At 44.7% G+C, this 25,100-nt stretch overlaps 1 protein-coding gene across 7 annotated transcripts in view; it reads left to right on the forward strand.

Annotated features, from left to right (window-relative positions):
* Positions 1-25,100, forward strand: part of EML1 (EMAP like 1) — a 132,595-nt gene that overhangs the window by 47,411 nt on the left and 60,084 nt on the right. For 2 of the 7 annotated variants that reach the window (XM_083435345.1, XM_083435346.1), the window contains exon 1: positions 20,581-21,832. The exons of 3 other annotated variants lie outside the window; for them this stretch is intronic. In XM_083435345.1, the coding sequence (XP_083291471.1) occupies positions 21,763-21,832 (70 nt within the window). In that variant the 5' untranslated portion in view covers positions 20,581-21,762. Of the gene's footprint in view, positions 1-20,580; positions 21,833-25,100 lie in introns of those variants that run through there. 2 more of the 7 variants (XM_083435342.1, XM_083435343.1) reach the window with 1 other exon arrangement.

Consider the following 25,100-nt stretch of genomic DNA (forward strand, 5'->3'; position numbering starts at 1 on the left):
ATAACAATTAATTAATATATTATATAATAATAATAATAATAATAATAATAATTCATTATCATCATCATTGAGTCATTAATCATCTCAGGGGAGCGCATGAAAAACAGCAGTTTGGGCTTTGAATGGACAGAGAAAGATAGAACAGAACTGAACTTGCATCTAGATTTAGTGGAAACTGAAGGTACAGATATCTGGTGGGTCTGTCTGCTTTTCTTTTTTGAAAGGAAACTGGTTTATTCCAATAGGCTCTGCTCGTTTATATTGGTAAACCTAGCAAATGCTTTACAGCAACTTTAAGCCTCCAGTGTTTTCATCCTAAAGAAATTATTATTATTATTATTATTATTATTATTATTATTATTATTATTACACATAACAATTAAAAAATAATAATAATAATTCATTGCCATCGTCATTTATTTATTAGTAACTTTCTATACAAGAGGGACACGGGTGGCGCTGTGGGTTAAACTACAGAGCCTAGGACTTGCCAATCAGAAGGTCGGCAGTTCAAATCCCCGCGACAGGGTGAGCTCCCGTTTCTCGGTCCCTGTTCCTGCCAACCTAGAAGTTCGAAAGCACATCAAAGTGCAAGTAGATAAACAGGTATCACTCCGACGGGAAGGTAAACGGCGTTTCCGTGCATTGCTCTGGTTCACCAGAAGCGGCTTAGTCATGCTGGGCACATGACCCGGAAGCTGTACGCCGGCTCCCTCGGCCAATAAAGCAAGATGAGTGCCACAACCCCAGAGTCGGCCACGACTGGACCCTTTACCCCTTTACCTTTAACTTTCTATACCACTGCCTTAAGGGTGATGTAGGAAAAGGTAGGGAGGAAAGACTGGGTGAAATCTGAAATGTTTCCCAAAGGGGTTCAGTTCCAAGTATTCGCCACCCCCTCCCCCAAGGCCCAAAACAAGTCAAGATGGCAACAGTGGGTGATCCCAGAATCAAGCCCAAGAATCTCTGGCAGGAAACTGGTGTAATGCACATCATTTCCAAGGAGGGGAAAGTGTCCTGGGGCAGGGGAAAGTACAGATGGAGCCAGAACCCTACACAATTGAGACAAGCACAACGTTGCCAGCAGTCTACCTTGATCCTGCTCACAAGCATTCGGGCAGGCGTGCTCCTACCTGCCAACATCCCTCTTTGAATGCCTCCAATGATGTCATTATAAATAATTGCTCGGAAATAGCTGCTTGTATCCTCATCTTTGACTTTACCTGTTCCAAGGCTTCCTTTGAAGCGATAATCATTTTCATGCCTGACGGCTTCATATTCAGCTTCAATTCTCTTCAGGCTTTTTTTGGCTTCAGCGGCTGCTTTTTTTTACATGCCCTCCCACCTCCTCAACCTGGGTTCTTGGCATTTCTGCCACTGCCGTCTAGGAATTTAATGCACAGCCTCTGCTCTCTCACTCTCTGTCTCCTTCCCTCCCTCCTTACACTGAGCTGGTTTGCTTGCCGATTTGTATTTATAATGCTTGCATTCATCCTTCTCTGGAATCAATTCCAGGGGATCACAGCCGTTCTTCCCGACACCTGTTTGCAGATGATTATCCGCACTTGTGAAACATAGATGAGCAGGATATTTTCGGTAAACTTCCTAATTTGGTTGCAGCCAAAGAGACAAGCGAAAGGTAGATGAGCTTGTTCTGCTGCCCAACTCCACCTAATTGTATCTTTCCCCTACAACGTCACACACTGTGACAATTGCAAATTGCGACTCACATTGGCCCTTTGTAATCATAAGACTTTACTTTATTCCTCAGTCTTGGATGGCAGCCAAGGGAAATGTAAAGCAGCAGAACTGTGAAACATGCCATTCACTGGAGTTTTCTGATGGGTGACCTCTTTGATACCCAGTGGTTGGCGAGCTGGGATGAGTGTCAAATTGGCACCATCCCCTCGTCTGAAAAAAAAGGGGGGGGCCTTTGCTTATTAAGCTGCTGATTTATGCTTCTGTTCATTGATGCACTGTTTGTTTGGTGCTAATTGTGTCGAGGCTAAGAAAACAATGGCCATTCTTCTGTGTTTGAAAATAGCATAGGAAGGAACAAGAGACACTAGGAATGGGTCTGGGGCAGAAGTAAAATTCAGGTCATTAGGAGCCCTTACTGCTTGTTCCAGGCTCACACCAGTTTTGTGTGCAAGAACGCCAGGAGAACACAGGAATAAACGACCCGCGTTTTAGGGGTCACATTGGAAGGGCCTAAAATAGTCACTGCCTGTATACCCAAATGAAAAGGAAATATGTCATACAGGGGTTTTGTGCAGTGTTTTTTTTAAAAAACCTGACTGAAGTTTAGTTCATTATTTAAAATGCCTCCTTACTAAGAATAACGCCTGCTGCACCGGTGACAGAAGCGTTTGCAAATTCCCCACTGTCTCGCTACGTTAATTCTGCTACCACCACCCCAGTTTACAAAGCAAATCCCTGATTATGCAGCAAGCAATATCCCAAAGAATGCAAACGTTTATTAGCAAACACAAAAAGACCACTGTTCTTCTTTCTGCTTCAGTGGTTGTCAGGCAGATATCCGAAAGTCGGACACTTGCAGAGTTCAGAATTGTCGTCATTGATAGAGCTGAGCAGGCTTGTTTTATTATGCTTGGCATTATTGCACTTCACAGGTATTGCTCCTTACAAGGATGCGGGTGCAACTGCAGGCAGGCAGGCCACTTCCAAGGGAAGGAAGCCCCCCGAAAGTGACGCCCCTCTTCTGGCCATGGGAGAGCAGCTGGCTAGGGCTGGAGCTGGGGTTTTTCCCTCCCGCCCCTGCAGGCAGGGGGACCTGGCTGGGGTCTCCAGCTGTTTTTGGGCTACAAGTCCCATCACCCCTGACCACTGGTCCTGCTAGCTAGGGATGGAAACCCTGGACTACAGTGCAGTGTACACATAACTTTTATATGCACTGGGAAACAACGTGTGGTTCGCTTTATTGCAGTTTTTGTTTTATTGTGGTGATCTGGAACCGAACCCACAATATCTCCAAGGTCTGCCTGTATACCCTTCTCTGCCTTCTGCTATGCCTACCTCCCAGTTTAACTAGGAAATTTTCCAGAACTAATTTCAGAATGGGAGCATGTGCTGTTCACTGTAGTTTTCAGTTTGCATCCTTCCCTCCACCCTCAGAGGTTCTCACCGGAAGGAGCACGTATAATGCAATCTGAACCGTGTCTACTCACAAGTAAGTCCTGTTGAATTCAGTGGGGCTTACTCCATGGCAAGTGGGGTTAGGACTGCAGCCTTAGGTGCATCGCTAATAAACATCCAGACAAAAATGAATCCCAGTAGGATTGCAGGAGCTGATTCTTTTTGTTTTAATTAATGCACCTGTGTTTCCACGTGTAAGAAATCTGTATGGAAGAAAGAGGTGATCGTTGCATATATTTCTGGCAGCTCAACTATTACAGCCCATAATCGCCCCCTCATCTTACTTAATCAGAGATTTCCAGCTTGGAGGAGGGAAGATGGCCACCTCCTTACAACCCATCACCATAGCTGGAACCAGATGAAAGGAAGAAAGTGAGGAATCCATGGAGTGTTTCCGGGCTCAAGCTGGGGGAATAGATTTGGCTTTGAGCCAAGTCATTTCTCTCTTATTCTTATTTCGGAAGCCACTCAGCTTATTCCCAAGCCAACCTGTCAGAAACCAGGGTTCAGACTCACTTGACCAAATCCGATGATTTTTTAAAAAAGTGGACAAACGAACGAGAAGGCAAATTAGGACGGGAGAAACTTTCTTAGTCATGTTTGGAATTTTTGTTAATTCTCTAGTAGAAGATGGAACGGCTTCATTTCATACTTTGAATCCAGGTTCCTTGATAGAAATTCGGTATCCGTAGGTGGAAAAGCTCATCATACCATTAAAATAAAAGAGCAAAAAGCAGTGTGGTGGTATATGCACGGATCACAAGAGCACATGGCAGCTGAAGCTTTCTTTGTTGACGGTGACACAGCAGTCCCCACCGCTGAAACAAACTGCTGCTCAATTCCCGAACGCCTCTTTGGCAGCAAAACCAGCTGTGGGACCAACATGAAACGAAGCTTTGGCTTCTTTGCGCATATTGCTTGGATTTCGGCCAAATTCGAGAAGACAGAACACCCCTTTGCCACATGTTAGCCAACCTGGGTGCGCGAACAAAAGGCGGACGGAAATACATGAGGAGGTTAACTAATCCACATTAATTCGCCCTGCGAATGCATCCTGATGTGCGGAAGACTAATTGTAAGCCATGCTTATAATTGCAAAGGTATAAAAGAAGATGGCGTGCTTTGTGGCACTGTTAATTGCAAATAAGTGAATCCTTAAGGTGAATCCTTAATAAGTGAATCCTTAAGGTGGGGCGCTTCAGCGGCTGTACCAGCCCAACCCTAGAAAACCCTAAAAGAAAAAAAGAAATAGAAGGGGGAGGGAAGACTAACGGCAATATAAAACATAAGAAATGCGAAATTGAGAGGTAAATATAGATGATTGGCAGAAAGGCTGAAGGAAGTTCAAAAAGAGATAAATTTGTGAAAATTTGGATAAAATTGTATATTTGTGCTGAAAATTAATAAAAATTATTATTTTTTTAAAAAAGAAAGAAAACCCTAGAAAAGATGGCACAATGCGAGGAGAACAGGTAGGTTTCCCCAGCTTCCCAGGAAGATACAAAATGGCACAAATATCTAGGGTTCAAATGCTAGTGGGGAGAGGGAACTCGGTAAAAAAATTCAGGCAAAAATGATTAAAATCAAGAAAGGTAAAAAGCTGCCTCACACTGAGCTATACCATTGATTCACTCAGCTCAGTACTGTATTGTTTACACCAAGGTGAGGAACTTTTTGTCAGTTTGCATTTCTTAGTACAGTGGTACCTCAGGTTACGTACTTAATTTGTTCTGGAGGTCCGTTCTGAACCTGAAACTGTTCTCAACCTGAAGCGCCACTTTAGCTAATGGGGCCTCCCGCTGCTGCCGTGCCACCGCCGCGCAATTTCTGTTCTCATCCTGAAGCAAAGTTCTTAACCCGAGGTACTATTTCTGGGTTAGCGGAGTCTGTAACCTGAAGCGTATGTAACCTGAAGTGCTCACACTGTTGCATTTAAAAGTGCTCACACTGTTGCATTTTCTCACAGCTAACCAAGAAAATATTGGTTTCTTTCCTTCTTGCTTTGACGGTGCCTCTGCTTCATTCGGTTCAGCTTGCTTTTTCTTTGCTTTAACCACAAGCCACGGAAATGTCGAGCCAAAGTTGGCACATTAAATAATGCATAAATCCAAGCAATTATGGAAAAGAATCATAAGCAGCAACTTTTAAATGCACACAGCAACGAACTTAAAGGGAAGAACATTCTTTTAGAGGCTGTACCTCAATTATAATCCACTACAGGCAAGTCATAATAGATTTACTGTTGTTTAATTGCCTCGGCAAAAATTGCCTCAGCTGTGTCCATGGGAAGTTTTACCTGCAGGCAAAGAGAAGCGGAACAGCTAATAGCAGAAAGGAAGGCATCTCATTGACACCAAGGGAATAGAAAGATAAGGCCTCAAGGTCCATTTACCTTGTCATGTTTTCTGTGTGGCACAACAGCCGTGATTCATTTTGTGGTACAAGGCTGACATCATCCATTTCCCTGTGGTTGCTCTTGAGACATTCCTTAATCTTGTGACAATGTTGTGGGTTGCCTTGATGGATGTTTCTGCCCACAGAAAGAGTCTCAAATATTCTGATTTCTCCAGTGTAGCTGGGAGCAGTTTAGAAGTTCTCTAACATAGCTGGAAATGCTTTGATGAAGTATCTGTACAATTCTTGTTAAGCACTTGTATGTTTCCAAGCACATTTCAAAGTGTTGGTGCTGACCTTTTTAAAGCCCTAAATGGCCTTGGCCCAGTATAGCTGATGGAGCGTCTCCACCCCCATCGTTCTGCCCAGACACTGAGGTCCAGCACTGAGGGCCTTCTGGAGGTTCCCTCACTGTGAGAAGTGAGATTACAGGGAACCAAGCAGAGGGCCTTCTTGGTAGTGGCACCTGCCCTGTGGAATGCCCTCCCCCCAGATATCAAGGAAATAAACAACTACCGTATTTTTCGCTCTATAAGATGCACCAGACACAAGATGCACCTAGTTTTTGGAGGAGGAAAACAAGAAAAAAAAGATTCTGAATCTTAGAAGCCGGAACAGCAAGAGGGATCGCTGCGCAGTGAAAGCAGTGATCCCTCTTGCTGTTCTGGCTCCTGGGATAGCTGCGCAGCCTGCATTCGCTCCATAAGACGCACACACATTTCCCCTTACTTTTTAGGAGGGGAAAAGTGAGTCTTATAGAGCAAAAAATACGGTATCTGACTTTTAGAAGACATCTGAAGGCAGCCCTGTTTAGGGGAGTTTTTAATGTTTGATGTTTTATCTTCTTCTTCTTCTTCTTCTTCTTATTATTATTATTATGTTGGGAGCCACCCAGAGTGGCTGGGAAAACCCAGCCAAATGGGCAGGATATAAATAATAAATTATTATTATATTATTATTATTACTAAGCAAAAACAGACATTCAAAAATCCAGATCTCTTGCTCAGGGATGGGGAACCAATGTTGTACTCCCCAATGCAGATCAGTCCCAACTAGCCAGATCAGTGATCAGAGAAGATGGGAGATGCAATCCAAGAACATCAGGAGTACTATAAGGTCCCCATCCTTAGCTGATGTTCATTGATTATGGTTAGCCCCGGTGCATTGCAAGTAAACACAATTCTGAATTCTTAGTTTCCGTGAGAAAATAACCCTCATACTACAATACCAACGGTCCCTCATTCTTCAACACAAATGATAGCTTGCTCTCACCGGGTGGATAATTTACAGCATATAAATGTATCCATGCGGTATTATTTATTGGCACTGATTGCTAATTTAACCAAACGTGCAGCTGTTCCCCAGAGATGGCCCTATTTACCTTAATTGCATTGTGCCCTAATGAGAAAATTATTTTACAATAACCTCAGGAAGCTGCAAAGTGGCACACACTGGCTAGTCATAACCCTTTATATTCAGCTTGCGGGGCCTGCTTGCCAGGTGGGCAGAGAAATCCTGCGCTCACATTAGTCCAGGGGTAAAGATATGGGGAACGCCAAAGTGTGATCAGCCCTAGAAGGGGATTGGGGGGGTGACACCCCACCAGCAGCAGAAGATATTAGCAAAGTGCTATAAAAACAACACGCACACCTTTAGAATCTCTGGAAACAGTCAGGGACTGTAATGGCACCTGCTTGCTGCCCTCACACAGAGGGAATCCTCTCTATTAAAAATCCCCAAAGTGGAGAACAACATTTAAAAAATGAATGCAATGAAAGAAAAACTGCAGAACCAGATAAAAAGAGCCAGGTCTCCCCATATATAGTGTTAACTGATGACTTCCCCCAAAGAATACTGGGAAGTGTAGTTTATTAAGGGTGCTGGGGAAAGTAGCTCTGGTGACAGCAGTCACGAAATTAAAAGACGCCTGCTCCTTGGGAGAAAGGCGATGGCAAACCTAGACAGCATCTTAAAAAGCAGAGACATCACCTTGCCAACAAAGGTCCGTATAGTTCAAGCCATGGTTTCCCCGGTAGTGATGAATGGAAGTGAGAGCTGGACCATAAAGAAGACTGATCGCCGAAGAATTGATGCTTTTGAATTATGGTGCTGGAGGAGACTCTTGAGAGTCCCATGGACTGCAAGAAGATCAAACCTCTCCATTATGAAGGAAATCAGCCCTGAGTACTTACTGGAAGGACAGATCCTGAAGCTGAGGCTCCAATACTTTGGCCACCTCATGAGAAGAGAAGACTCCCTTGGAAAAGACCCTGATGTTGGGAAAGATGGAAGGCAAAAGGAGAAGGGGACGACAGAGGATGAGATGGTAGGACAGAGTTCTCGAAGCTACAAACATGAGTCTGACCAAACTGCGGGAGGCAGTGGAAGACAGGAGTGCCTGGCGTGCTCTGGTCCATGGGGTCACGAAGAGTCGGACACGACTAAACAACTAAACAACAACAACAAACACATTTCCCAGGATTATTGGTGGGGGGGAGTAATGTGGTTTAAATGTATGGCATGTGTACAGCCTAAGCATAACTAAAATGAATACATATTCACACTGCTACATCTGGTTCCCTCACCTTCCTGTGTTGTCTCCATGCTAAGTTTTAGACCAGGCATAGGCAAACTCAGCCCTCCAGATGTTTTGGGACTACAATTCCCATCATCCCTGACCACTGGGCCTGTTAGCTAGGGATGATGGGAGTTGTAGGCCCAAAACATCTGGAGGGCTGAGTTTGCCTATGCCTGTTTTAGACTGTAAATTCCACAGGGTGAGGACTTGTTCTTTTGTACTTTGGCGACACGCCTATTGATGGTGCCAGCTTTCATATGGTTACCTGTCACTGGTGAGACTATTCCATAATTGTGGCACTGCCGCCACCAAATCCTTACTGTGCATTTTGAATGGGTGGCACTCAGAACAGCACCTCCTTGGCTGATCTCCGAGTCCAGCTAGATGACTATTTACAAACCAAAGCAGGAGCAGCTTTGAGTTAACTTGCTGTCAAGAGTTCATAAAAGGAGCCTGGCTTGAATACATTAAAATATATATTTTGCAGTTCCCACAGGTCCTCCCTTATTTACAGGAATGGTTGCATTTTATCAGATAGGCAGTGGAGCACCAGGTATGTAGATATATTGCCATATGCCTTTGTATCTAATTTGTTTCGGAGTAGCTATGGTAATAATGAAAGATATGAATCTAACTCGGAATGAATTACAGTACTTTGAAAACGCTGAATAAAAGTACAGCTCGTCTGAGGCACTTGCTCTAGACAGACTGTTTTTAAGTTGAACGCTCAAGGAAATGCTTGCTGAGCCTAGTTGTGTTTACTCTGAAGTAAGTCCAGTGTTCAAGTAAGTGTGGACAGGAGCACAGCAATTTGACATCCCCTTACTCAACTCTCTTTGAACACAGCGGAACTAATTTCTGTGTAAACATGTATAGGGCTGGGTGGGTTCAGTCTGTTTCTCATGCTGCTAAAGGCTAGTGATGAAATTTACAGCTAGGGAAATTTGATTTAAAAGGAAACCTACCTAATTCAAAAGGCTGATTTTGATTCATTGGAAAGATAACACTATGGCCCCCTTTGATCAATGGATAGAACATATGATAACCCTTGCAACATATGAATGGATTGCTTTTAGATGCAGATTGTGTATGGATAAATAGAACAATATTTGGTATACATTTATAAAAAATATAAATGACTTGTTAATGATTTTATACTTGTCAAAATGATAATATTGCTCATATACCCATATTTCGTATTGTAGTACAGTTTTATATATATGAATATTTTAAAAACCCCATCCAATTCACACTGTCCAAAACACAATGCAAACTGAAACATGTGCGTCCTTCGGCGTATGAAGCTCTCCAAATTTTGGATTGCAGTTCTGCAATCAAGTAAGGTGTACAAAAATGCACGTACAAAAATTTTAGGTGTGCATATCATGTATCTATAAATAAAAATAACATCCTATGCAAAAATGTAGTGGTACCTCTGGTTACGGACTTAATTCGTTCTAGAGGTCCATTCTTAAGCTGAAACCATTCTTATCCTGAGGCGCGCTTTCGCTAATGGGACCTCCCGCTGTGCGCACGCCTATGGCACACAATTTCCGTTCTCATCCTGGGGCAAAGTTCACAACCAGGAGCAACTACTTCCGGGTTAGTGGAGCTCATAACCTGAAGTGCTCATAACCAGAGGTACCATGGTGTATTAAGGGAAACCAGCACTAAAATGCTGATAAATTTCCAAGAGGACTTTAAAAAGAAAAAGAAAACTTATGTTTGAATGTGGAGATCTAAACGATCGAAAGGAGGAGAAATTGTGAGAAACTAAGATTGACCGATTAATCCATCCCTGTTTGAGATTAGCCCAGCTCAAAAGGTAGTGATTCGTAATCAATTCTGGATTTGAGCTGCAAACTTCATAAAGTTTACTACTGTGTAGATAGGTCCATAAGGCCACCACTTCCTGCATGTCTGCCTCCCCACCCCTTACAAATGGACCTTGAGCTGCTTTGTGTGGGAATGTTCTGGGGTGCAGGAGAGGATATATTGACTAATTATATCCTTATCCAACTTGTGCTAACAAGTTCCCAAAATATCAGCAGAGTTTATAGACATTCCCCTTTAAGTTCGCAACGGTAACGCTTGCACAGGTTCGCTAGAACCTCTATAATAATTACTCTGGTAATTTCCCCTTTTGTTCCCTCTTAAAATACAAGACACGACACAGTCTTTATAAAAGTATAAAAGAGTTTACTCACGTTCTGTTCACAATATGATCCCAGAAGGCAGACAGCTTTAAAAAGTTACATACATTCAGAATCTATCTTGTAGCGAGATAGATCTTATCTCCTCTCTTGGCTGGGAGCCAAGAGAGCATCCTTAGATGTTTCCTCATCGAAGGAAGATGGCAGAGAGAGAGAGAGAGATGGCTGCCTGCCCTGTGCTTTTATCATTTACCTGCACAGGTGAGGCCACACCCACCTCTGGTCACATGCAGAGGAAGTCCGTCCCCAGGAAGTTTACCTGCTTGCTAGACAGACATCCCTCCCCATGTTCTACCATGTACACTCTAGGAATGTTGTCACTGACTGCTCCTGTGTTTACATCCCACACTTTGGAGGCCCTGGCAGGAAAGCATAGCTATCATAAACTGTAGTTACTTTCTACCTGGGACGCTCAAGCTCTTCAGGACGGAGTGAAGTGGGAAAGACCTGCCATGCCAACCAGTTCAGCTGAATCGAACCTGGAAATCCATGTGATAACAGGTACCATAGCCAAACAGTTCTTGGATCCAGTATATCTTCTCCCATTGAGCTAAAAGTAGCTTTTAGGGGGTGATTTATATTGGGGTAATAGCACAGGGGGGAAGATTCATCCTGCACTGCAGTCCTGCAATCCTCCCCAGCCCCTACTGCTTTTATCTTTTGGAATCCAGCCTGCCTTGAGGGACTTCTTCCCTTGTTCTGTCTCAGCCTGGCTTCCAACCTGGGTATGCATATAAATTTTTACAAACCGGATTTTCATCTAAAATATTGCAAGGCAGCACACAGCTTTTTAAAAACCCAGTCCAAAACATATTTTGAAAACCAAGAATGTCAGATACATCCGTAAAAGCCAATGGGCAAGGAATCTCAGGTTTGAAAGGCCTGTCTGAATAATAGTTCCCAGAAGATGTCAAAAAGAGACCGGGAGCGGCTCCTGCTGAACCTCTATTGGCAAGGAGTTCCACAGGACAGGGCCTGCTACGCTGGTGAAGGCCAGATGAACCTTGGGGGCATGTGGGATCGCCACAAGTGCCCCATCACCGAGAATGCTTCAGGGCAGGGTTGGGGAGCCTATAAGCTTCAAAATGTTCTTGGATTACTGATGCCATCGTCCTTGACCATTGGTCATGCTGGCTGGGGCTGATGGGAGTTGGAGTCCAACAACATCTGGAGGGCCACAGATTCCACACACCTGCTTTAGTGATCAGGTTGGGTGATCTTTATAAGTCAGCAGGACCCCCCCCCCAGCTCCCCGTTGATTCTTTTAGTCCTCTCGTTGGCTACATCATGCGCCCTGCCCAGTGATATCATTGATAATTTTAGCAGCTGCCAAAATTGGGGGGAGAATTGGGATTTTAAAACAAAACACAAAACACCGTACCTAAATGCAGGCATATGAGCCACCCAGACCCATTTGATTTTTGGTTTCAAATGGATTTTGTTGCTGGAAACTTGTTATGAATGACATGATGAAGATGTTTGTTGCACTGACTTCCAGGTATTTAAGCATTTTAAAAGATGTAATTTGCACTTGCAGCTTCGTGACGGCGCACAATGGAACTCCTTGCTCTTGAACTAAAATCACATATTTGTCGCAATTTCGTGTTACAATGCCTGTGGGGGATCCCAGAGATATGAATTACCATGCTTTTGATGTGGAAATGCTAAAGTGTATCTTTTGATACGCAGTACATAGTAGTTTTGTTAATCAGTCATCTTGCAACAAGGTTAGGGATAATGAGGGAATATGGGGAACAGCACACTCAATATCCAAATGCTCTTAACACCGAATTATGAAGGGGGTGGGGTGGGAGAAAAAATCCCTTTGCCTTAAAATCAGAATCAATTATGCGCTCGCATTAAGCTATGGAGACAATTCTTAATCATATTGTACCAGACTTTGCAGAAGCTCTTTGAATGGAGAGAGAGGGCCTGGGCATTGTTTGCATTCTGATCCTTCGTGCTGAAAAAGTTTTAAGCTATGGCATTTAACCACTTATGTGTATACCTCAGAGGTTTCGACAAGACATGTTCATATTGGTCTATTCATAAGGCTTTCAACATACCATAGCTACAAAGCAGAGTTTCTCAAAATGGTTTTCCTCAGAGATACAGTGGTACCTCGGGTTAAGAACTTAACTCATTCTGGAGGTCCGTTCTTAACCTGAAACTGTTCTTAACCTGAGGTACCACTTTAGCTAATGGGGCCTCCCACTGCCGCTGCGCCACCGCCATGCGATTTCTGTTCTCATCATGAAGCAAAGTTCTTAACCTGAAGCACTATTTCTGGGTTAGCGGAGTATGTAATCTGAAGCATATGTAACCTGAAGCGTCTGTCACCTGAGGTACCACTGTAATGTCAAATATTCTATAATTCCAAGTCATATGTTTACAGTCAGGTGGCTTCCAATTCTCTCTACCTTCTCACCCCCGCTTAACTAATTTGGGCTTGTACAAATCTATCAGCTATGTCATTTACTGAACAATGGGTTACCCAAGGCTGTTTCAGTGATCTTTCCCTAGTTCTGAAAGATCCATTAAAGATGCTTTCAAATCTATCATACTGCTGTGCGCACTTGTGAGCAAATCATTTCTTCTTCTTCTTCTTCTTCTTCTTCTTCTTCTTCTTCTTCTCATTTTGTGCTTCACTAGGCTAACAAGATTGTAATGCATCAAGCAATTCATGCAATGCAATTATCCAACTGTTTCCCCTTTCCCTAGCCTTTGGTCCCTGAATATAATAGCATCATGGACCTGCATTCGGAGACTTAAACCTAAATCATCCTGGCCCAAACCATGGCACTGATTTGCACAATGCACAGAAGTTCTCCTATACGGAAGATTTCTGAAATAATTGGCTAAATCCCCCCCACCACACACACATTGGCCAATGGTATAAGCCTTTAAGTGAACACTGTTATTCCATAGTTGTTGTTTTTAAGGTGGCCAGCTGAAAGTCCACAGGCCAAATCTGACCCCGGAGACAATTCTATCTGGCCTCTGGTGACCTTATCAAATTTGAATCAAGGTACAGTGGTGCTGTGGATTAAACCACAGAGCCTAGGACTTGCCAATCAGAAGGTCAGTGGTTTGAATCCCCGCGACAGGGTGAGCTCCCGTTGCTCGGTCCCTGATCCTGCCAACCTAGCAGTTCGAAAGCATGTCAAAGTACAAGTAGATAAATAGGTACCGCTGCAGTGGGAAGGTAAACGGCGTTTCCGTGCACTGCTCTGGTTCGCCAGAAGTGGCTTAGTCATGCTGGCCACATGACCCGGAAGCTGTACGCCGGCTCCCTCGGCCAATAAAGCGAGATGAGCGCCGCAACCCCAGAGTCGGCCACAACTGGACCTAATGGTCAGGGGTCCCTTTACCCTTTACCTTACAGTGAAAGAAAAAAAAGACTCATGTGGAAAACAGAAAAAGGGTTTCAAAAGTTCTAAGCAATGGAGGTTCTCCCCATTTACAGCACAGTTCTTTACTTTTCTACTTTGCCTCTCACTGAGTTCAATGTGATATACTCCCCGGTAAGTGTGTAAAGGATCGCAACCTTAATGTCACCATTTCATTTTGCGTGCAACATCTCTTATATGAGTCTTTTTTTAACCTTTGGCCCCCGGGTGTTCCAGGACTACAACTCCCATAATCTGGAGTCAGTTTAGCCAATGATCAGGGAAGATCGGCGGAGTAGCCCAGCAACATCTGAGGACCTGAAGGACAAATAAGTGTGCACACTTATTTGCACATAATACTATGTTGTGGTACATTTAATCTTATTAAATGCATTTATATCCCCACTCCCCCTGAGCTCAAAGTTGCCTATCCAAGCAGGCTTCCATTAATATACTTATCAGACCTGAATTTGTTAGTTTCTGCAAGGAAGTTGCATCATGTGCCTTCATGCCACTCACTGGGCCCACATGAAAGTCAAACATTTGTGAGATACCACCCAATTCTAGTTCCAAACCTGTTCTAGTGTATAGATTATTATCCCTTGATCCTCTCCAGTCTGAGCTGATCCTGTGTTGCACCATTCTGCCTCTCCTACTTTTCAGAATATGATGGGAAAAGTCTGTTTATTAGCAAAACTGCTGTAACCCTGGAATTCGACTGTGCTTGATCTCGGCAAGAGGGCATCTTTTACTAAAATGGTAATGTTTCTCGATGCAATGATTCATTAACCTCTCGCTGCAGTAGGATCTCCACTGGTACACACAGAAATTGTTTTGTCATCAAAATCAGACATGATAATGAGATTTTCATGGATTTATACAAAAAGTGTTTGACATCTTAATGAAGTATAGATTACACGTGCATTGACATCTCACCAAGAGTGCTGTAATTATATTAAATCTTACTCTACTTAGTGGGAAATTATCCTACTTAACCATTTTGCAAGCGATAGAAAAATATCACCCCAATTCAGCTCTAGCAGTTTTTAAAAGATTTGTGTACATCGTACCAGGATGTGAACGGGGATTTGTGTTCAGATGTGCATTCCATCGAAATAAATTAAGTGAAGGCATCCACGTTCAGAAGCACATTCAATTTTCACCTGTGGTTTCAGAGCCAGCCAGAAAGGCACCTATTGCACAGATACCTCCTTAGCTGCACTGGGGAGATATTTAAAACCAGAAGGCCAAAATGAGCAGCTTTGTTTTCCATTAAGAGATGGATGACTGTGTATTAAAAGCAACAGAAGAAATTACAGCCCCTAACATCCTTGCAGTATGTATCATTTTATAACTACCCTGTCATACTTTAGCTTTTGTCATCTATGGCCGGCATCCAAACCATGTCACTGAGCAAATCTGCAGAACTGCGAATTATGCCTTTTTGTTAAGATGACATTGCTTTGACAAAAAGTTCTATGAACGACTTTTATTGGATTGTCAAATGAACACTGGGGAAATTGGGGAGCGCTTGTTTGTTCTTGCAAGTACTGCAGTCTGCAAAGCTCAGAAAGCCGGACTGAATTAGCAGCAACAGTAAATATCACATTCACTTGTATGCTTTTCTGTCTTAATCCTGAATATTTGTGCCAGCAAATCTTCCAGCATCTCTGCCGTAATGTTTTAGCAGTGCCAAGGCAACGTCTTATTTTGCTAAAGCATCCTGGCACTGTTTCGGTGTAGCAGTTCACTCTAAAAACATATTTGCTGAAGTTAGGGTTGCAAGCTCTGGTGTGCAAGGTCAAGGAGCAGAGTCGTAGCAAAGCTGAGAAGGGAAGGGGTCCAGGGGGTGGAGCTGGACCTAATAATAATAATAATAATAATAATAATAATAATTTATTTGTACCCCGCCCATCTGGCTGGGTTTCCCCAGCCACTCTGGGCGGCTTCCAACAAAGATGAAAAATACACTAAAATGTCACATATTAAAAACCTCCCTGAACAGGGCTGCCTTCAGATGTCTTCTGAATGTCAGGTAGTTGTTTATCGCTTTGACATCTGATGGGAGGGCGTTCCACAGGGCGGGATGGGCTGTTGTTGGAGCACAACTTGGAGGGTCAGGGAAAAGGCAGTATGAGTGTGAGAGTTTATTGCAGGCACAGGAGGAACTTTGAGCCTCTCTTGTGCTATTAAAGCCACATGTGACTATTGTTAATGCAGGCTGGAATGCACAAATAAATCTAATGCACATTGTCACCTGTGTTTGTTTTGCATTCACGTTACAGATAAAGTGAAAGGCTCAAAACAGCTTATGGGTGAAAATGCTCAGATGCTCTTGAGACTAAGGGTTTCACTTCCAGGGTAATCGCCACTGCCTCTCTGTCGTTGTCATGCTTGTGCAAGATGGAAAATCAGCCAGCTGGTCTCTATCTGCATGCAGCTGTTTTGTTTCCCAAATGGCCTACCTTCCTCCTATGAGAAACTAGGGTATTGCTTGCTTCCCTGCTTCACCAGGTGTCTTTCAGGACAAATAGTTCACAAACTGCCATAATAATAAAGCGATGATACATTTCTGAGTGCTTTGGACTTTTAGGAGTTGGGAGGCAAAGCTGTGAACTCCTGAGAGGCATCCGAAGGTTGTGGGTTCGCACTTTACTGTATTCATAGATTATTTCTGAGTAGCTATGGTTAAGATTGCATGTCCATTGCCCCTAGATGTGCAACTGCTGTGGTTTTTGCCTAGCCGTAGTCTGTGTAACATAGGGAGGAACTTTAGTCTCTGTAGTTGCATTTAGACATTTCCAAGGACAAATCTAGTCTTGCATGTTTCCCCCCTCCCTCTCCAATGTAGCAGTGAGACGGGAAGTTTCCAGTTTAGACTAACAGTAGTTTAGCATGCCATCAAAGCCCTAAACTGTGGCTAATTTTAACTACAGCTAGTAAGAACAAGCTACCGTCATAGCCTAAGGTTTGATGTTGGCGTCTCCACTAACCGTAGTTAAGATTATCTCAGTTAGTCTGAGTTCAGATAAAATGGTTATAAAAAATAGAAGCGACTTCTTGCAGCTATGTCAGAGGAATGCACAAACCTTGGCAAGTTTTCTGCACTCAAACAAATTCTGTGTATGTCAGTAACAGCCCAAAAGCTATCTGAACAGAAACTAGTTTCCTACTAGCACAAATTATCCAGGGCATAATAGACTACAGATATATTATGTTTGTTAATCAGCTTCCTGTGCTACTACTGTATAGTCTTGTTTGGGAGTTCATATAACATGATCCCTATTGCATTAGGGAATCCCTGCACAGAGATTCCCTGCATAATTTAGAACTCTGCACAGTCTCTGCTCTTCCTTTTATGTAACAGGAATTGTGTGAGCTACAAGCACCTGAACAGGGCATGTTTTCATGGGAACTGTAAAGGAAGAAATGCTGTTTCTGCTTTTCACATATAAAGGCACAAAGGTTTTCTCACCCACAGTTATGTTTGATATTTTGGAGATCCTAACAAGGCTCTTGCTTTAAAGAAGAAATGTTAGGGATTGCCGTACTTTGCTTGTACGGCTCCAAGTCTCTCATCAAAATTGAAGCAAGCATTCTTGGCTGCATCGTCTCTTTTCATTAAAAACATTGCCTGAGGGCTGTAATCCAACCCTGGGACTAAGCCCAGTTTTAGGTCACTTATGCTGGCCTAAGTGCGTTGTTGATTCAGCACCACAGTGCCTTCCAAGTATGGTGACTGCACGGTATCTTCTGATGAGATAAAACTAAGACAAAGTCAGTAGTTCATTTTGTCATATACTAGAGACATGAGGACTCAAGCTGTACCCTCTGATGCAGAACCTTGGCCTTCAACCTTAGGGACATTGGCGCCCATCAAGTAAAGGTAAAGGGACCCCTGACCATTAGGTCCAGTCGTGACCGACTCTGGGGTTGCAGCGCTCATCTCGCTTTATTGGCCGAGGGAGCCGGCGTACAGCTTCCGGGTCACGTGGCCAGCATGACTAAGCCGCTTCCAGCAAACCAGAGCAGCACACAGAAACGCTGTTTACCTTCCCGCTGGAGCGGTACCTATTTATCTACTTGCACTTTGAGGTGCTTTCAAACTGCTAGGTTGGCCGGAGCAGGGACCGAGCAATGGGAAGCTCACCCCGTCGCGGGGATTCAAACCGCCGACCTGCTGATCAGCAAATTCTAGGCTCTGTGGTTTAACCCACAGTGCCACCCGCGTCCCACCCATTAGTAAGAGGAAAATGTTTAGCACATGCTCAGAAGCTATCTCTTTCTTACGCCATACGTTCCAGGACTGATATGTATCATTCAAAACAGGGCATGGCGTTTGCTGTGCCTAAGCTATATAGAATAGAATAGAATAGAAATTTATTTGTCATTGTCCGTATATACACAGTATACACAACAACGAAAATCAAACACCCACCCAAAGACCGGCTTCGCATACACATTTGCACGTACCTCCAACACTCTCATCCCATTCAGACATAATCTATAAAACATACATAATCCAGAATATAACATGACCTATTAAAAGCATAACATGACCTAAACCCTATCTCATTCCTTCCTACTCCCTGCTTGCTATTTCTTACAACTGGCCCTGAGATCATTATTTAGTGCAATCAGAGCTCTTGGATAGAAACTATTCAGAAGGCGTGTGGTTCGTGTTTTCATTGTCCTATATCTTCTGCCCGAAGGCAACAGTTCAAAGAAGTTGTGAGCAGGATGGGTGGGATCTCTCAGGATATTGTGTGACTTCTTCAAAGTGCGAGACGTGAAGATCTCATCCAGGGTTGGTAGCTGGAGCCCTATAACATTCTGGGCAATTTTTGTTATTCTCAGTAAAGCTTTTTTATCCGTTTCAGAGCTGCTTCCATACCATGATAATATACTATAGGTTAAGACACTCTCGATGGTACTGTGATAATAGGACAGGAGTAGGTGCTGAGATAGATTCAGTCCCCTGAGCATTCTCAGGAAATACAGCCTCCCCTGCACCTTCCTCACAACCATGTTAATATTTGCAGTCCATGAGAGGTCCTCAGAGATATAAATGCCCAGGTATTTAAAACTACCAACCCTCTCCACCTCCTCGCCATTTATGTGCAATGGTAAAAATACACTTTTCTTTCTCCTAAAATCAACTATGAGTTCTTTGGTTTTTTTGGTGTTAAGCATAAGATTGTTTTCTTTACACCATTGAATTAACCCCTGTACTTCTTTCCTGTAAGCAGTCTCATCGTTCTCACTAATGAGCCCCACCACTGTTGTATCATCCGCAAATTTGATATAGCTCATCTGAACTTCATAACAGAAGTTTCTGCTTTACATTAGTGTGGAATTAAACTTCCATCCTTTTGTTTCTCTGTCCACATTCTTGTGCACTAGAACCCGCACTCCACAGTCCCGTCGTACATTGAAAGAGTAAAATAGCATCACCGGTTTACTACCACTCTCGCATCAAAAAGTGTGGATCAAGTGTGTGTCCTGATATCGAATAAACCTTAAGGCTGAGATGCAATACTGCACACACTTACCTGGGAGGAAGCCCCACTGAATTACACGGGTTTATTTCTGGATAAACATACCACACATGTGCTTAAACTGTGTACACGTTGCTGGCTTAAAACGCTGTTAGGTCATTCTTTTCCTCACTTCGGATAGAAGCTGGTAATAGGGGAAAGCACATTAAAAAGCAGTATTTTGTAAGAAATGACAGGATAGATATGTATTATGGCTGATATGTACACTTCGCAAACCACAAATGGGATCTCACTGGATGCAGAATAAACAGGCTTGTGCACACTGACCGAAGCTATGCAGCCCAATCTTATGCATACTGCTTAATGAGGCTTACTGCAAATTTTTAGGGATCCTCTTTCCCCCTTTCCCCTTATAATAGGCAGAATCAAACTTTGGAAGGGTGGAAAAACTCATCAGCAGTACTTTCATCTTTGTGCGTGGTACAATAAATAAATTGCAGAATTCTTTTCTAAGTGAATAGGCAGTTTTATATTGTCTTGCAAATAAATAATCCACTCCGTTTTTGCTCCCTTTTCTTCAACCTCGCGCCCCTCAGGCCACTCTCCTCAGTAGCTGCAGATGTCATTCCCAGTATCAACTAAGGCTGTTTGTTATTCCTCGACACGCCTACTCGGGAGTAAGGTCCACGGAACCCAGCGGGTCTAACTTGCAAATAAGCATACTTGAGGTTGGATTGTAGATCTGCAACCCTAGACGCGTTTACTTTGGAGGAAGACTCACTGTCTCAGCTGAGGTTTACTTAAGAGTAAATACGCAAGTAATTGATCTCCACCGGCTGAATAGCGTTTTTAAAATCCATGACAGCCAAGCACCCCTCAACTCCACCCCATATCTATTTGTTCGGCTCTTCCTTCAGCAAATCTCTTTCCTCCTTTCACTTTCTTTCCTACTGGACTTCGCTCGGCCCTTCGGCGCCACCCCATCCCCTCGCCCCCTTCTTCGCTCCAGATCCTCCCTCCCATGCCTGTATCTTGAAAGCGGGCTTGCAAATCACTCGCCCAGCGGGGCTGGCGGGGTCGAAGGGAGGAGCCGCTCGGCTGAGGCTGAGCTCGATCGGGCCAAGGAGGGTGCGGCCAAAAAATGGGCTGCTCCCATTTCCTATAAGGAGGCCAGGATTTCTTTGGGAGGGAAGTCCGTGCATGTTGGAACCTACGTTTGCAGTTCTGGAAATGCTACTCCTCGGGGACATAAGAAGTGCGCGTGTCATGATGGTGCGAAAAGGCACTCTGCGCATGCTTGGGAGCGCGGTTTTCGTTTTTCAGCGCGATTTCACGCCCAGCCGGCTCAGAGCAATTAGCGCAGGCTGCAAAGCTGAGTCGAATCCACACGCATTCAGTACTCGTGGGATTAACGCGCGTCGTCCCTCGCTCGTGGCAGCCCACGCTGGATCGCGACCCGTCTGGCAAAGTTGGGCAGTGCTTCCAAGGCACAGCTGCGTAGGCTTCCCGGGTAATTCGTGGAAGCCGGGCCCGTTCACACGAGCCCAAGACACGTGCCGTGTCTTGGGCTCGTGTGAACGGGCCCGGCTTCCCCCGCCCTTAATCCCAGAGAGAGAGAGATGCCAACCTATTACGACTCCCATCGTCGCTTTCATCCCCGGCGACTTTTACGGGGCAGAGGAAAAGAAAAACGGAGAAAACCTCCTTGCCCAGCCACGCATGCATTTCTCCCCACCAGCTTCCCCAAAACACCGCCTTTTGGCCATTACCGGCCTTACCAATGCCCCCCCCCCGCCCCCGAAAACCATTGTTTGGAGGGAAGCCCTCCTCCTCCACGCCCGCGATCGGGGCTCCCTTTCCTTCGGCGTCATTCAAGAGTGATGAATGGGTCGCGAGGGCGAGGCAGCGCCTTCCTCTCCCCAGCGCCACCATGCTCACCCCAAACACCACCTCCCCAAAGGATGCGACCCCAAACCACAACGGGCGCACCCCCAATCAATAAAAATACATAGCAAACTGAGGTTTTGCGCCCCCCAAAAAATCCTGGCTACGCCCTTGCTTCCAAAAAAAGAATTCCCACCGCCCCCTTTTATTTTAGGTGGTCCCAAATTTCGGAAAGCTCGCTAGACTGGAGAGAGAGAAAGCGCGTTCTTAAATATATACATATTAAAATTTCAGAGGGAAGCCGGCCGCCTGCCCCATCCTCTCTCCCCTCGGAGTGGAGGAGGAGGAGAAGCGGCGGCGGCGGCGGCCCAAGCCACGGTGGAGTGACTGCGTTGCCGTGGCAACCGGCGGAGGCAGGCGGGCAGGCCCCAGCCGCCTCGGCTTCTCCTCGGCGCGGGGTGTGTGTGTTGTGTATGTGTGGGTGGGCGAGCGAGCGAGCGAGAGGCAGGGAGCGGGAGAGGCGGCAGCGAGAGGCAGGGAGAGCGAGAGAGGAGCCGGGAGAAAAGGAGAAGGGAGGCCGGGGGCTGGGGGGCGACGACCCCTAAGTGGGGGGAAGACAAGGAGGAGGCGGCGGCTGAGCTGGCTTCAGGATGATGGAGGACGGCTTCTCCAGTTACAGCAGCCTCTATGACACCTCCTCGCTCCTGCAGTTCTGCAACGGTAAGAAGAACGGTGGGGAGGGGGGGGGGAGAGAAGTGGGGTTTCTCTCTCAGATGCACACACGCCCATGGGTTTGGGGTGGGGGGGGGCGGCAAAGAAGCCCCCGCCGTCCTGGCTCCGGTATGTTGCCTTGCATGCAAAGTCCTGCTGCTGCTGCCTCCGCCGCCTACTTCTTGCCAAGTAAGGTGGATTGTGTGGGGCGAGAGGAAGAGGGGAGGAACCCACAAGCTACCCCACCGGCTCCCCAGTTATCCCAACCCGGGTGAAGCGCGGCGGGGCCTTTGCTCGGCTCGCCTATTCCCCCCCCCCCACGAAACTGGGGGACACGGGAAAAGAGGAAGGGAGGGAAGGACTTGGCTCCTCCAGAGCCACAACCCTGTTTTTGCCTGACAGCACAGCAGAGAAATAGTTTTGTGTTCGTGTGTATGCATGCATGCATATATATATCTATGCATGCTTGGGAGAAAGCTCATGTCTGCTGTGCAGAACTCCCCCCCCCCTCCTGCTTTGCAGGAATGTGTAGACGTGTGTAGTGGAAGATGCAATACAGAGTTGGAAAAGAAAGTGAAAACTCCCCATGTTGTGTGTTTGGAAAGGGAAGGGATTCGTTTCCGCTTCTTCTGGGGTTAACTTGTAGGGACCACTGCTTTGTGGACCGAAAGGCTTGTCAGGGGCGACCTGTTTTCTGGTTTTTTGCAGACCTTTTGGTTTTGAATGAGCGAGGGAAAAGCCTTTCAAAACCTCTGAGGAATGTGTATTTGCCAAACCATATTTTTCATATGAATCGTTGACGTTTTGTGTAATTCTGGTGATGGGTTCAGTTTGTTTCGAAGAAAGCACAGTGTGGAAGAGGTGTCGTTCCTAGTGAGGCTATTTTCAAAGTAAACAGAAGTCAGCTTTGAGATGGAAGAATGCCTGTTTCTAAGTTCTGTAGATTCTGGCATGTTTCTTTGGGATTATGTTAAGTCAGCTAAATTTACAGTAAACTTTTGCAGTAAAAATTTACAAGACAGGGAGAGTCACTTCCATTGGAGGAATTAATGTCCAGTAACTGGCTCTATATTATTTATGTGGATTGCCAATTAGACAACATCAATGGGATCATTTTTGTTTAAAAAAGTACTCACCCTAATAAAATATTCTTACACTGAAGGAAACCTCACTGAATTCAGTGGCACTTGCTGCTGAATAGTCCTGGCACTGTTAATTGCAGAGAGCTCTGGACTTGTGACTTTAGAGTTTGTTTCTCTCCCCCCACCCTAAACCATGATCACTAAATAGCAGCAGGTATCTTGTAACTGAGTAAAATGTAGGCAATTTTTTATTGCTATATATAATTGTGTGCCTGCTGTCTGGACAAGAAAATATGTGAAATACTGCATTATTAGATTCTATATTTTTCTCAGTATTAGAAAACAGAGGAGGAACAGATCTTCTAAGTCAGAGACAAAGGATGAGATTCCATAAATCAAGGTACAGGCAAGACAGCTAGCTCCCTGTATCAATAGCATGGGAGCCCTGTTGCAGAATAAAAATTCCGGAATACATCTCTGTAGATGTGCTTCATGAAGTCTGCTGTTTTCTAAAAAACACATTAGCTAATTAGTATTTTTTGATGGATCATTCTCCATGCCTATGGTTTTCCTCTCTACCAGAGAGCACAAATAGTCTGATTCACCCATGCCTTCCTCATGTGCGTTTGGTTACAACAGGATTAGCTTGTATGATAAGATGTTGCAGAACTGGACCCACAGGCACTACCCTGAAGAGATTGGATGATAGTGGTACACAGAGTCTGGTCCCTGACAAAACAAATCAGAGGTAATTTGTTACAGGGCTAGTTTAGAAGGAAAGTGGTTGACAGTCAGGTGGGAACTTTGGGAAGGTGTTCTAAGTATAGAGAATTGTGTGAAGGACAGTAGAAAGTTGTGAATGCAGAGTTAGGGATTATCCACAAAGCCTCTTGTCCCACTGCATCCCCGCCCTGGAAAATCACACTTTTGAGCAAACAGCAATTTGGGTTTTCTCCAGATTGATGTTTGTTCCGATATAGAGCAAAAGAGCAGGGTTTCCCTGGGGAAAATGTGGGGCAAAGGGGAAACTGCTCAGTGGGAGTATGGACAAGCACTTAGCTTCAGAGAGTTTTGTTATTTAGTATGAGGAAACAAGGGATGCGGGTGGCCCTGTGGGTTAAACCACAGAGCCTAGGACTTGCCAATCAGAAGGTCGGCAGTTCGAATCCCCGCGGCGGGGTGAGCTCTCGTTTGCTCAGTCCCAGCACCTGCCAACCTAGCAGTTCGAAAGCACATCAAAGTGCAAGTAGATAAATAGGTACCGCTCTGGCGGGAAGCTAAACAGCGTTTCTGTGTGTTGCTCTGGTTCGCCAGAAGCGGCTTAGTTATGCTGGCCACATGACCCGGAAGCTGTACGCTGGCTCCCTCGGCCAGTAAAGCAAGATGAGCGCCGCAACCCCAGAGTCGGTCACGACTGGACCTAATGGTCAGGGGACCCTTTACCTTTATGAGGAAACAAATTTGAATGAAGCTTTTGCAGAGAATGATAACGTTTTTAGAAGCTGATGGAAAACAGCTGAAGGAGAATTTAGAAGGAAGTGAAGCTGAAGGCCTAGTTCAGAAATCTCAGTTCAATAAACCATGGTTTATTGGACTAAGAAGTACAGTAGCTTTGTGTCCAGGTCCAAGGCTTGTGATTTGTTTAACCACAGCTTCCTGTAGTATTTGAACTAGGAAACTATGCATTAAGCACTACTTGTAAACCAGTATATGTGGGGTTATGTGGCAGGAAGAGGAAGGTCAATGAGTGGTGCACAGGCTATAGTTTATCAGACAAAGTTCCTTATACCTGAACTGGTTGTCTGTGGATCAGCAGTAGGACACAGAGAGATGTTGGCAAGTTTTTGTGTTGTGAACAAAAATGGGAATATGCTTGAGCAATGCAGACTGAGGGAGAGAAAGGCATTAATACGTTTTGATGGAGGATATTTTAATAGCAAGAATTATGAGAAGATGGAGAGAAGTTGGCTTTAAATCTTTAATGTTCAACAATAAATTTTCTTCCTTGTAGTGGGGTAATGTAATTGCATTCTTAGTATCATATGTGGCCTATCATCATGAGGTGTTTCCCTTAACATCCCAGTCCTGTCTGGCAGGTTTACAAAATACTTCATTCTACAAACCGTCCAGGATGGCAAAGCAAGCCTTTGTTTGTTTGCATTGAGTTCTAAAACGAAGACTCTTGGGAGTGTGTG

Source organism: Podarcis tiliguerta, assembly GCF_965153285.1.
Source record: "Podarcis tiliguerta genome assembly, chromosome: 1".
Lineage (NCBI taxonomy): Eukaryota > Metazoa > Chordata > Lepidosauria > Squamata > Lacertidae > Podarcis > Podarcis tiliguerta.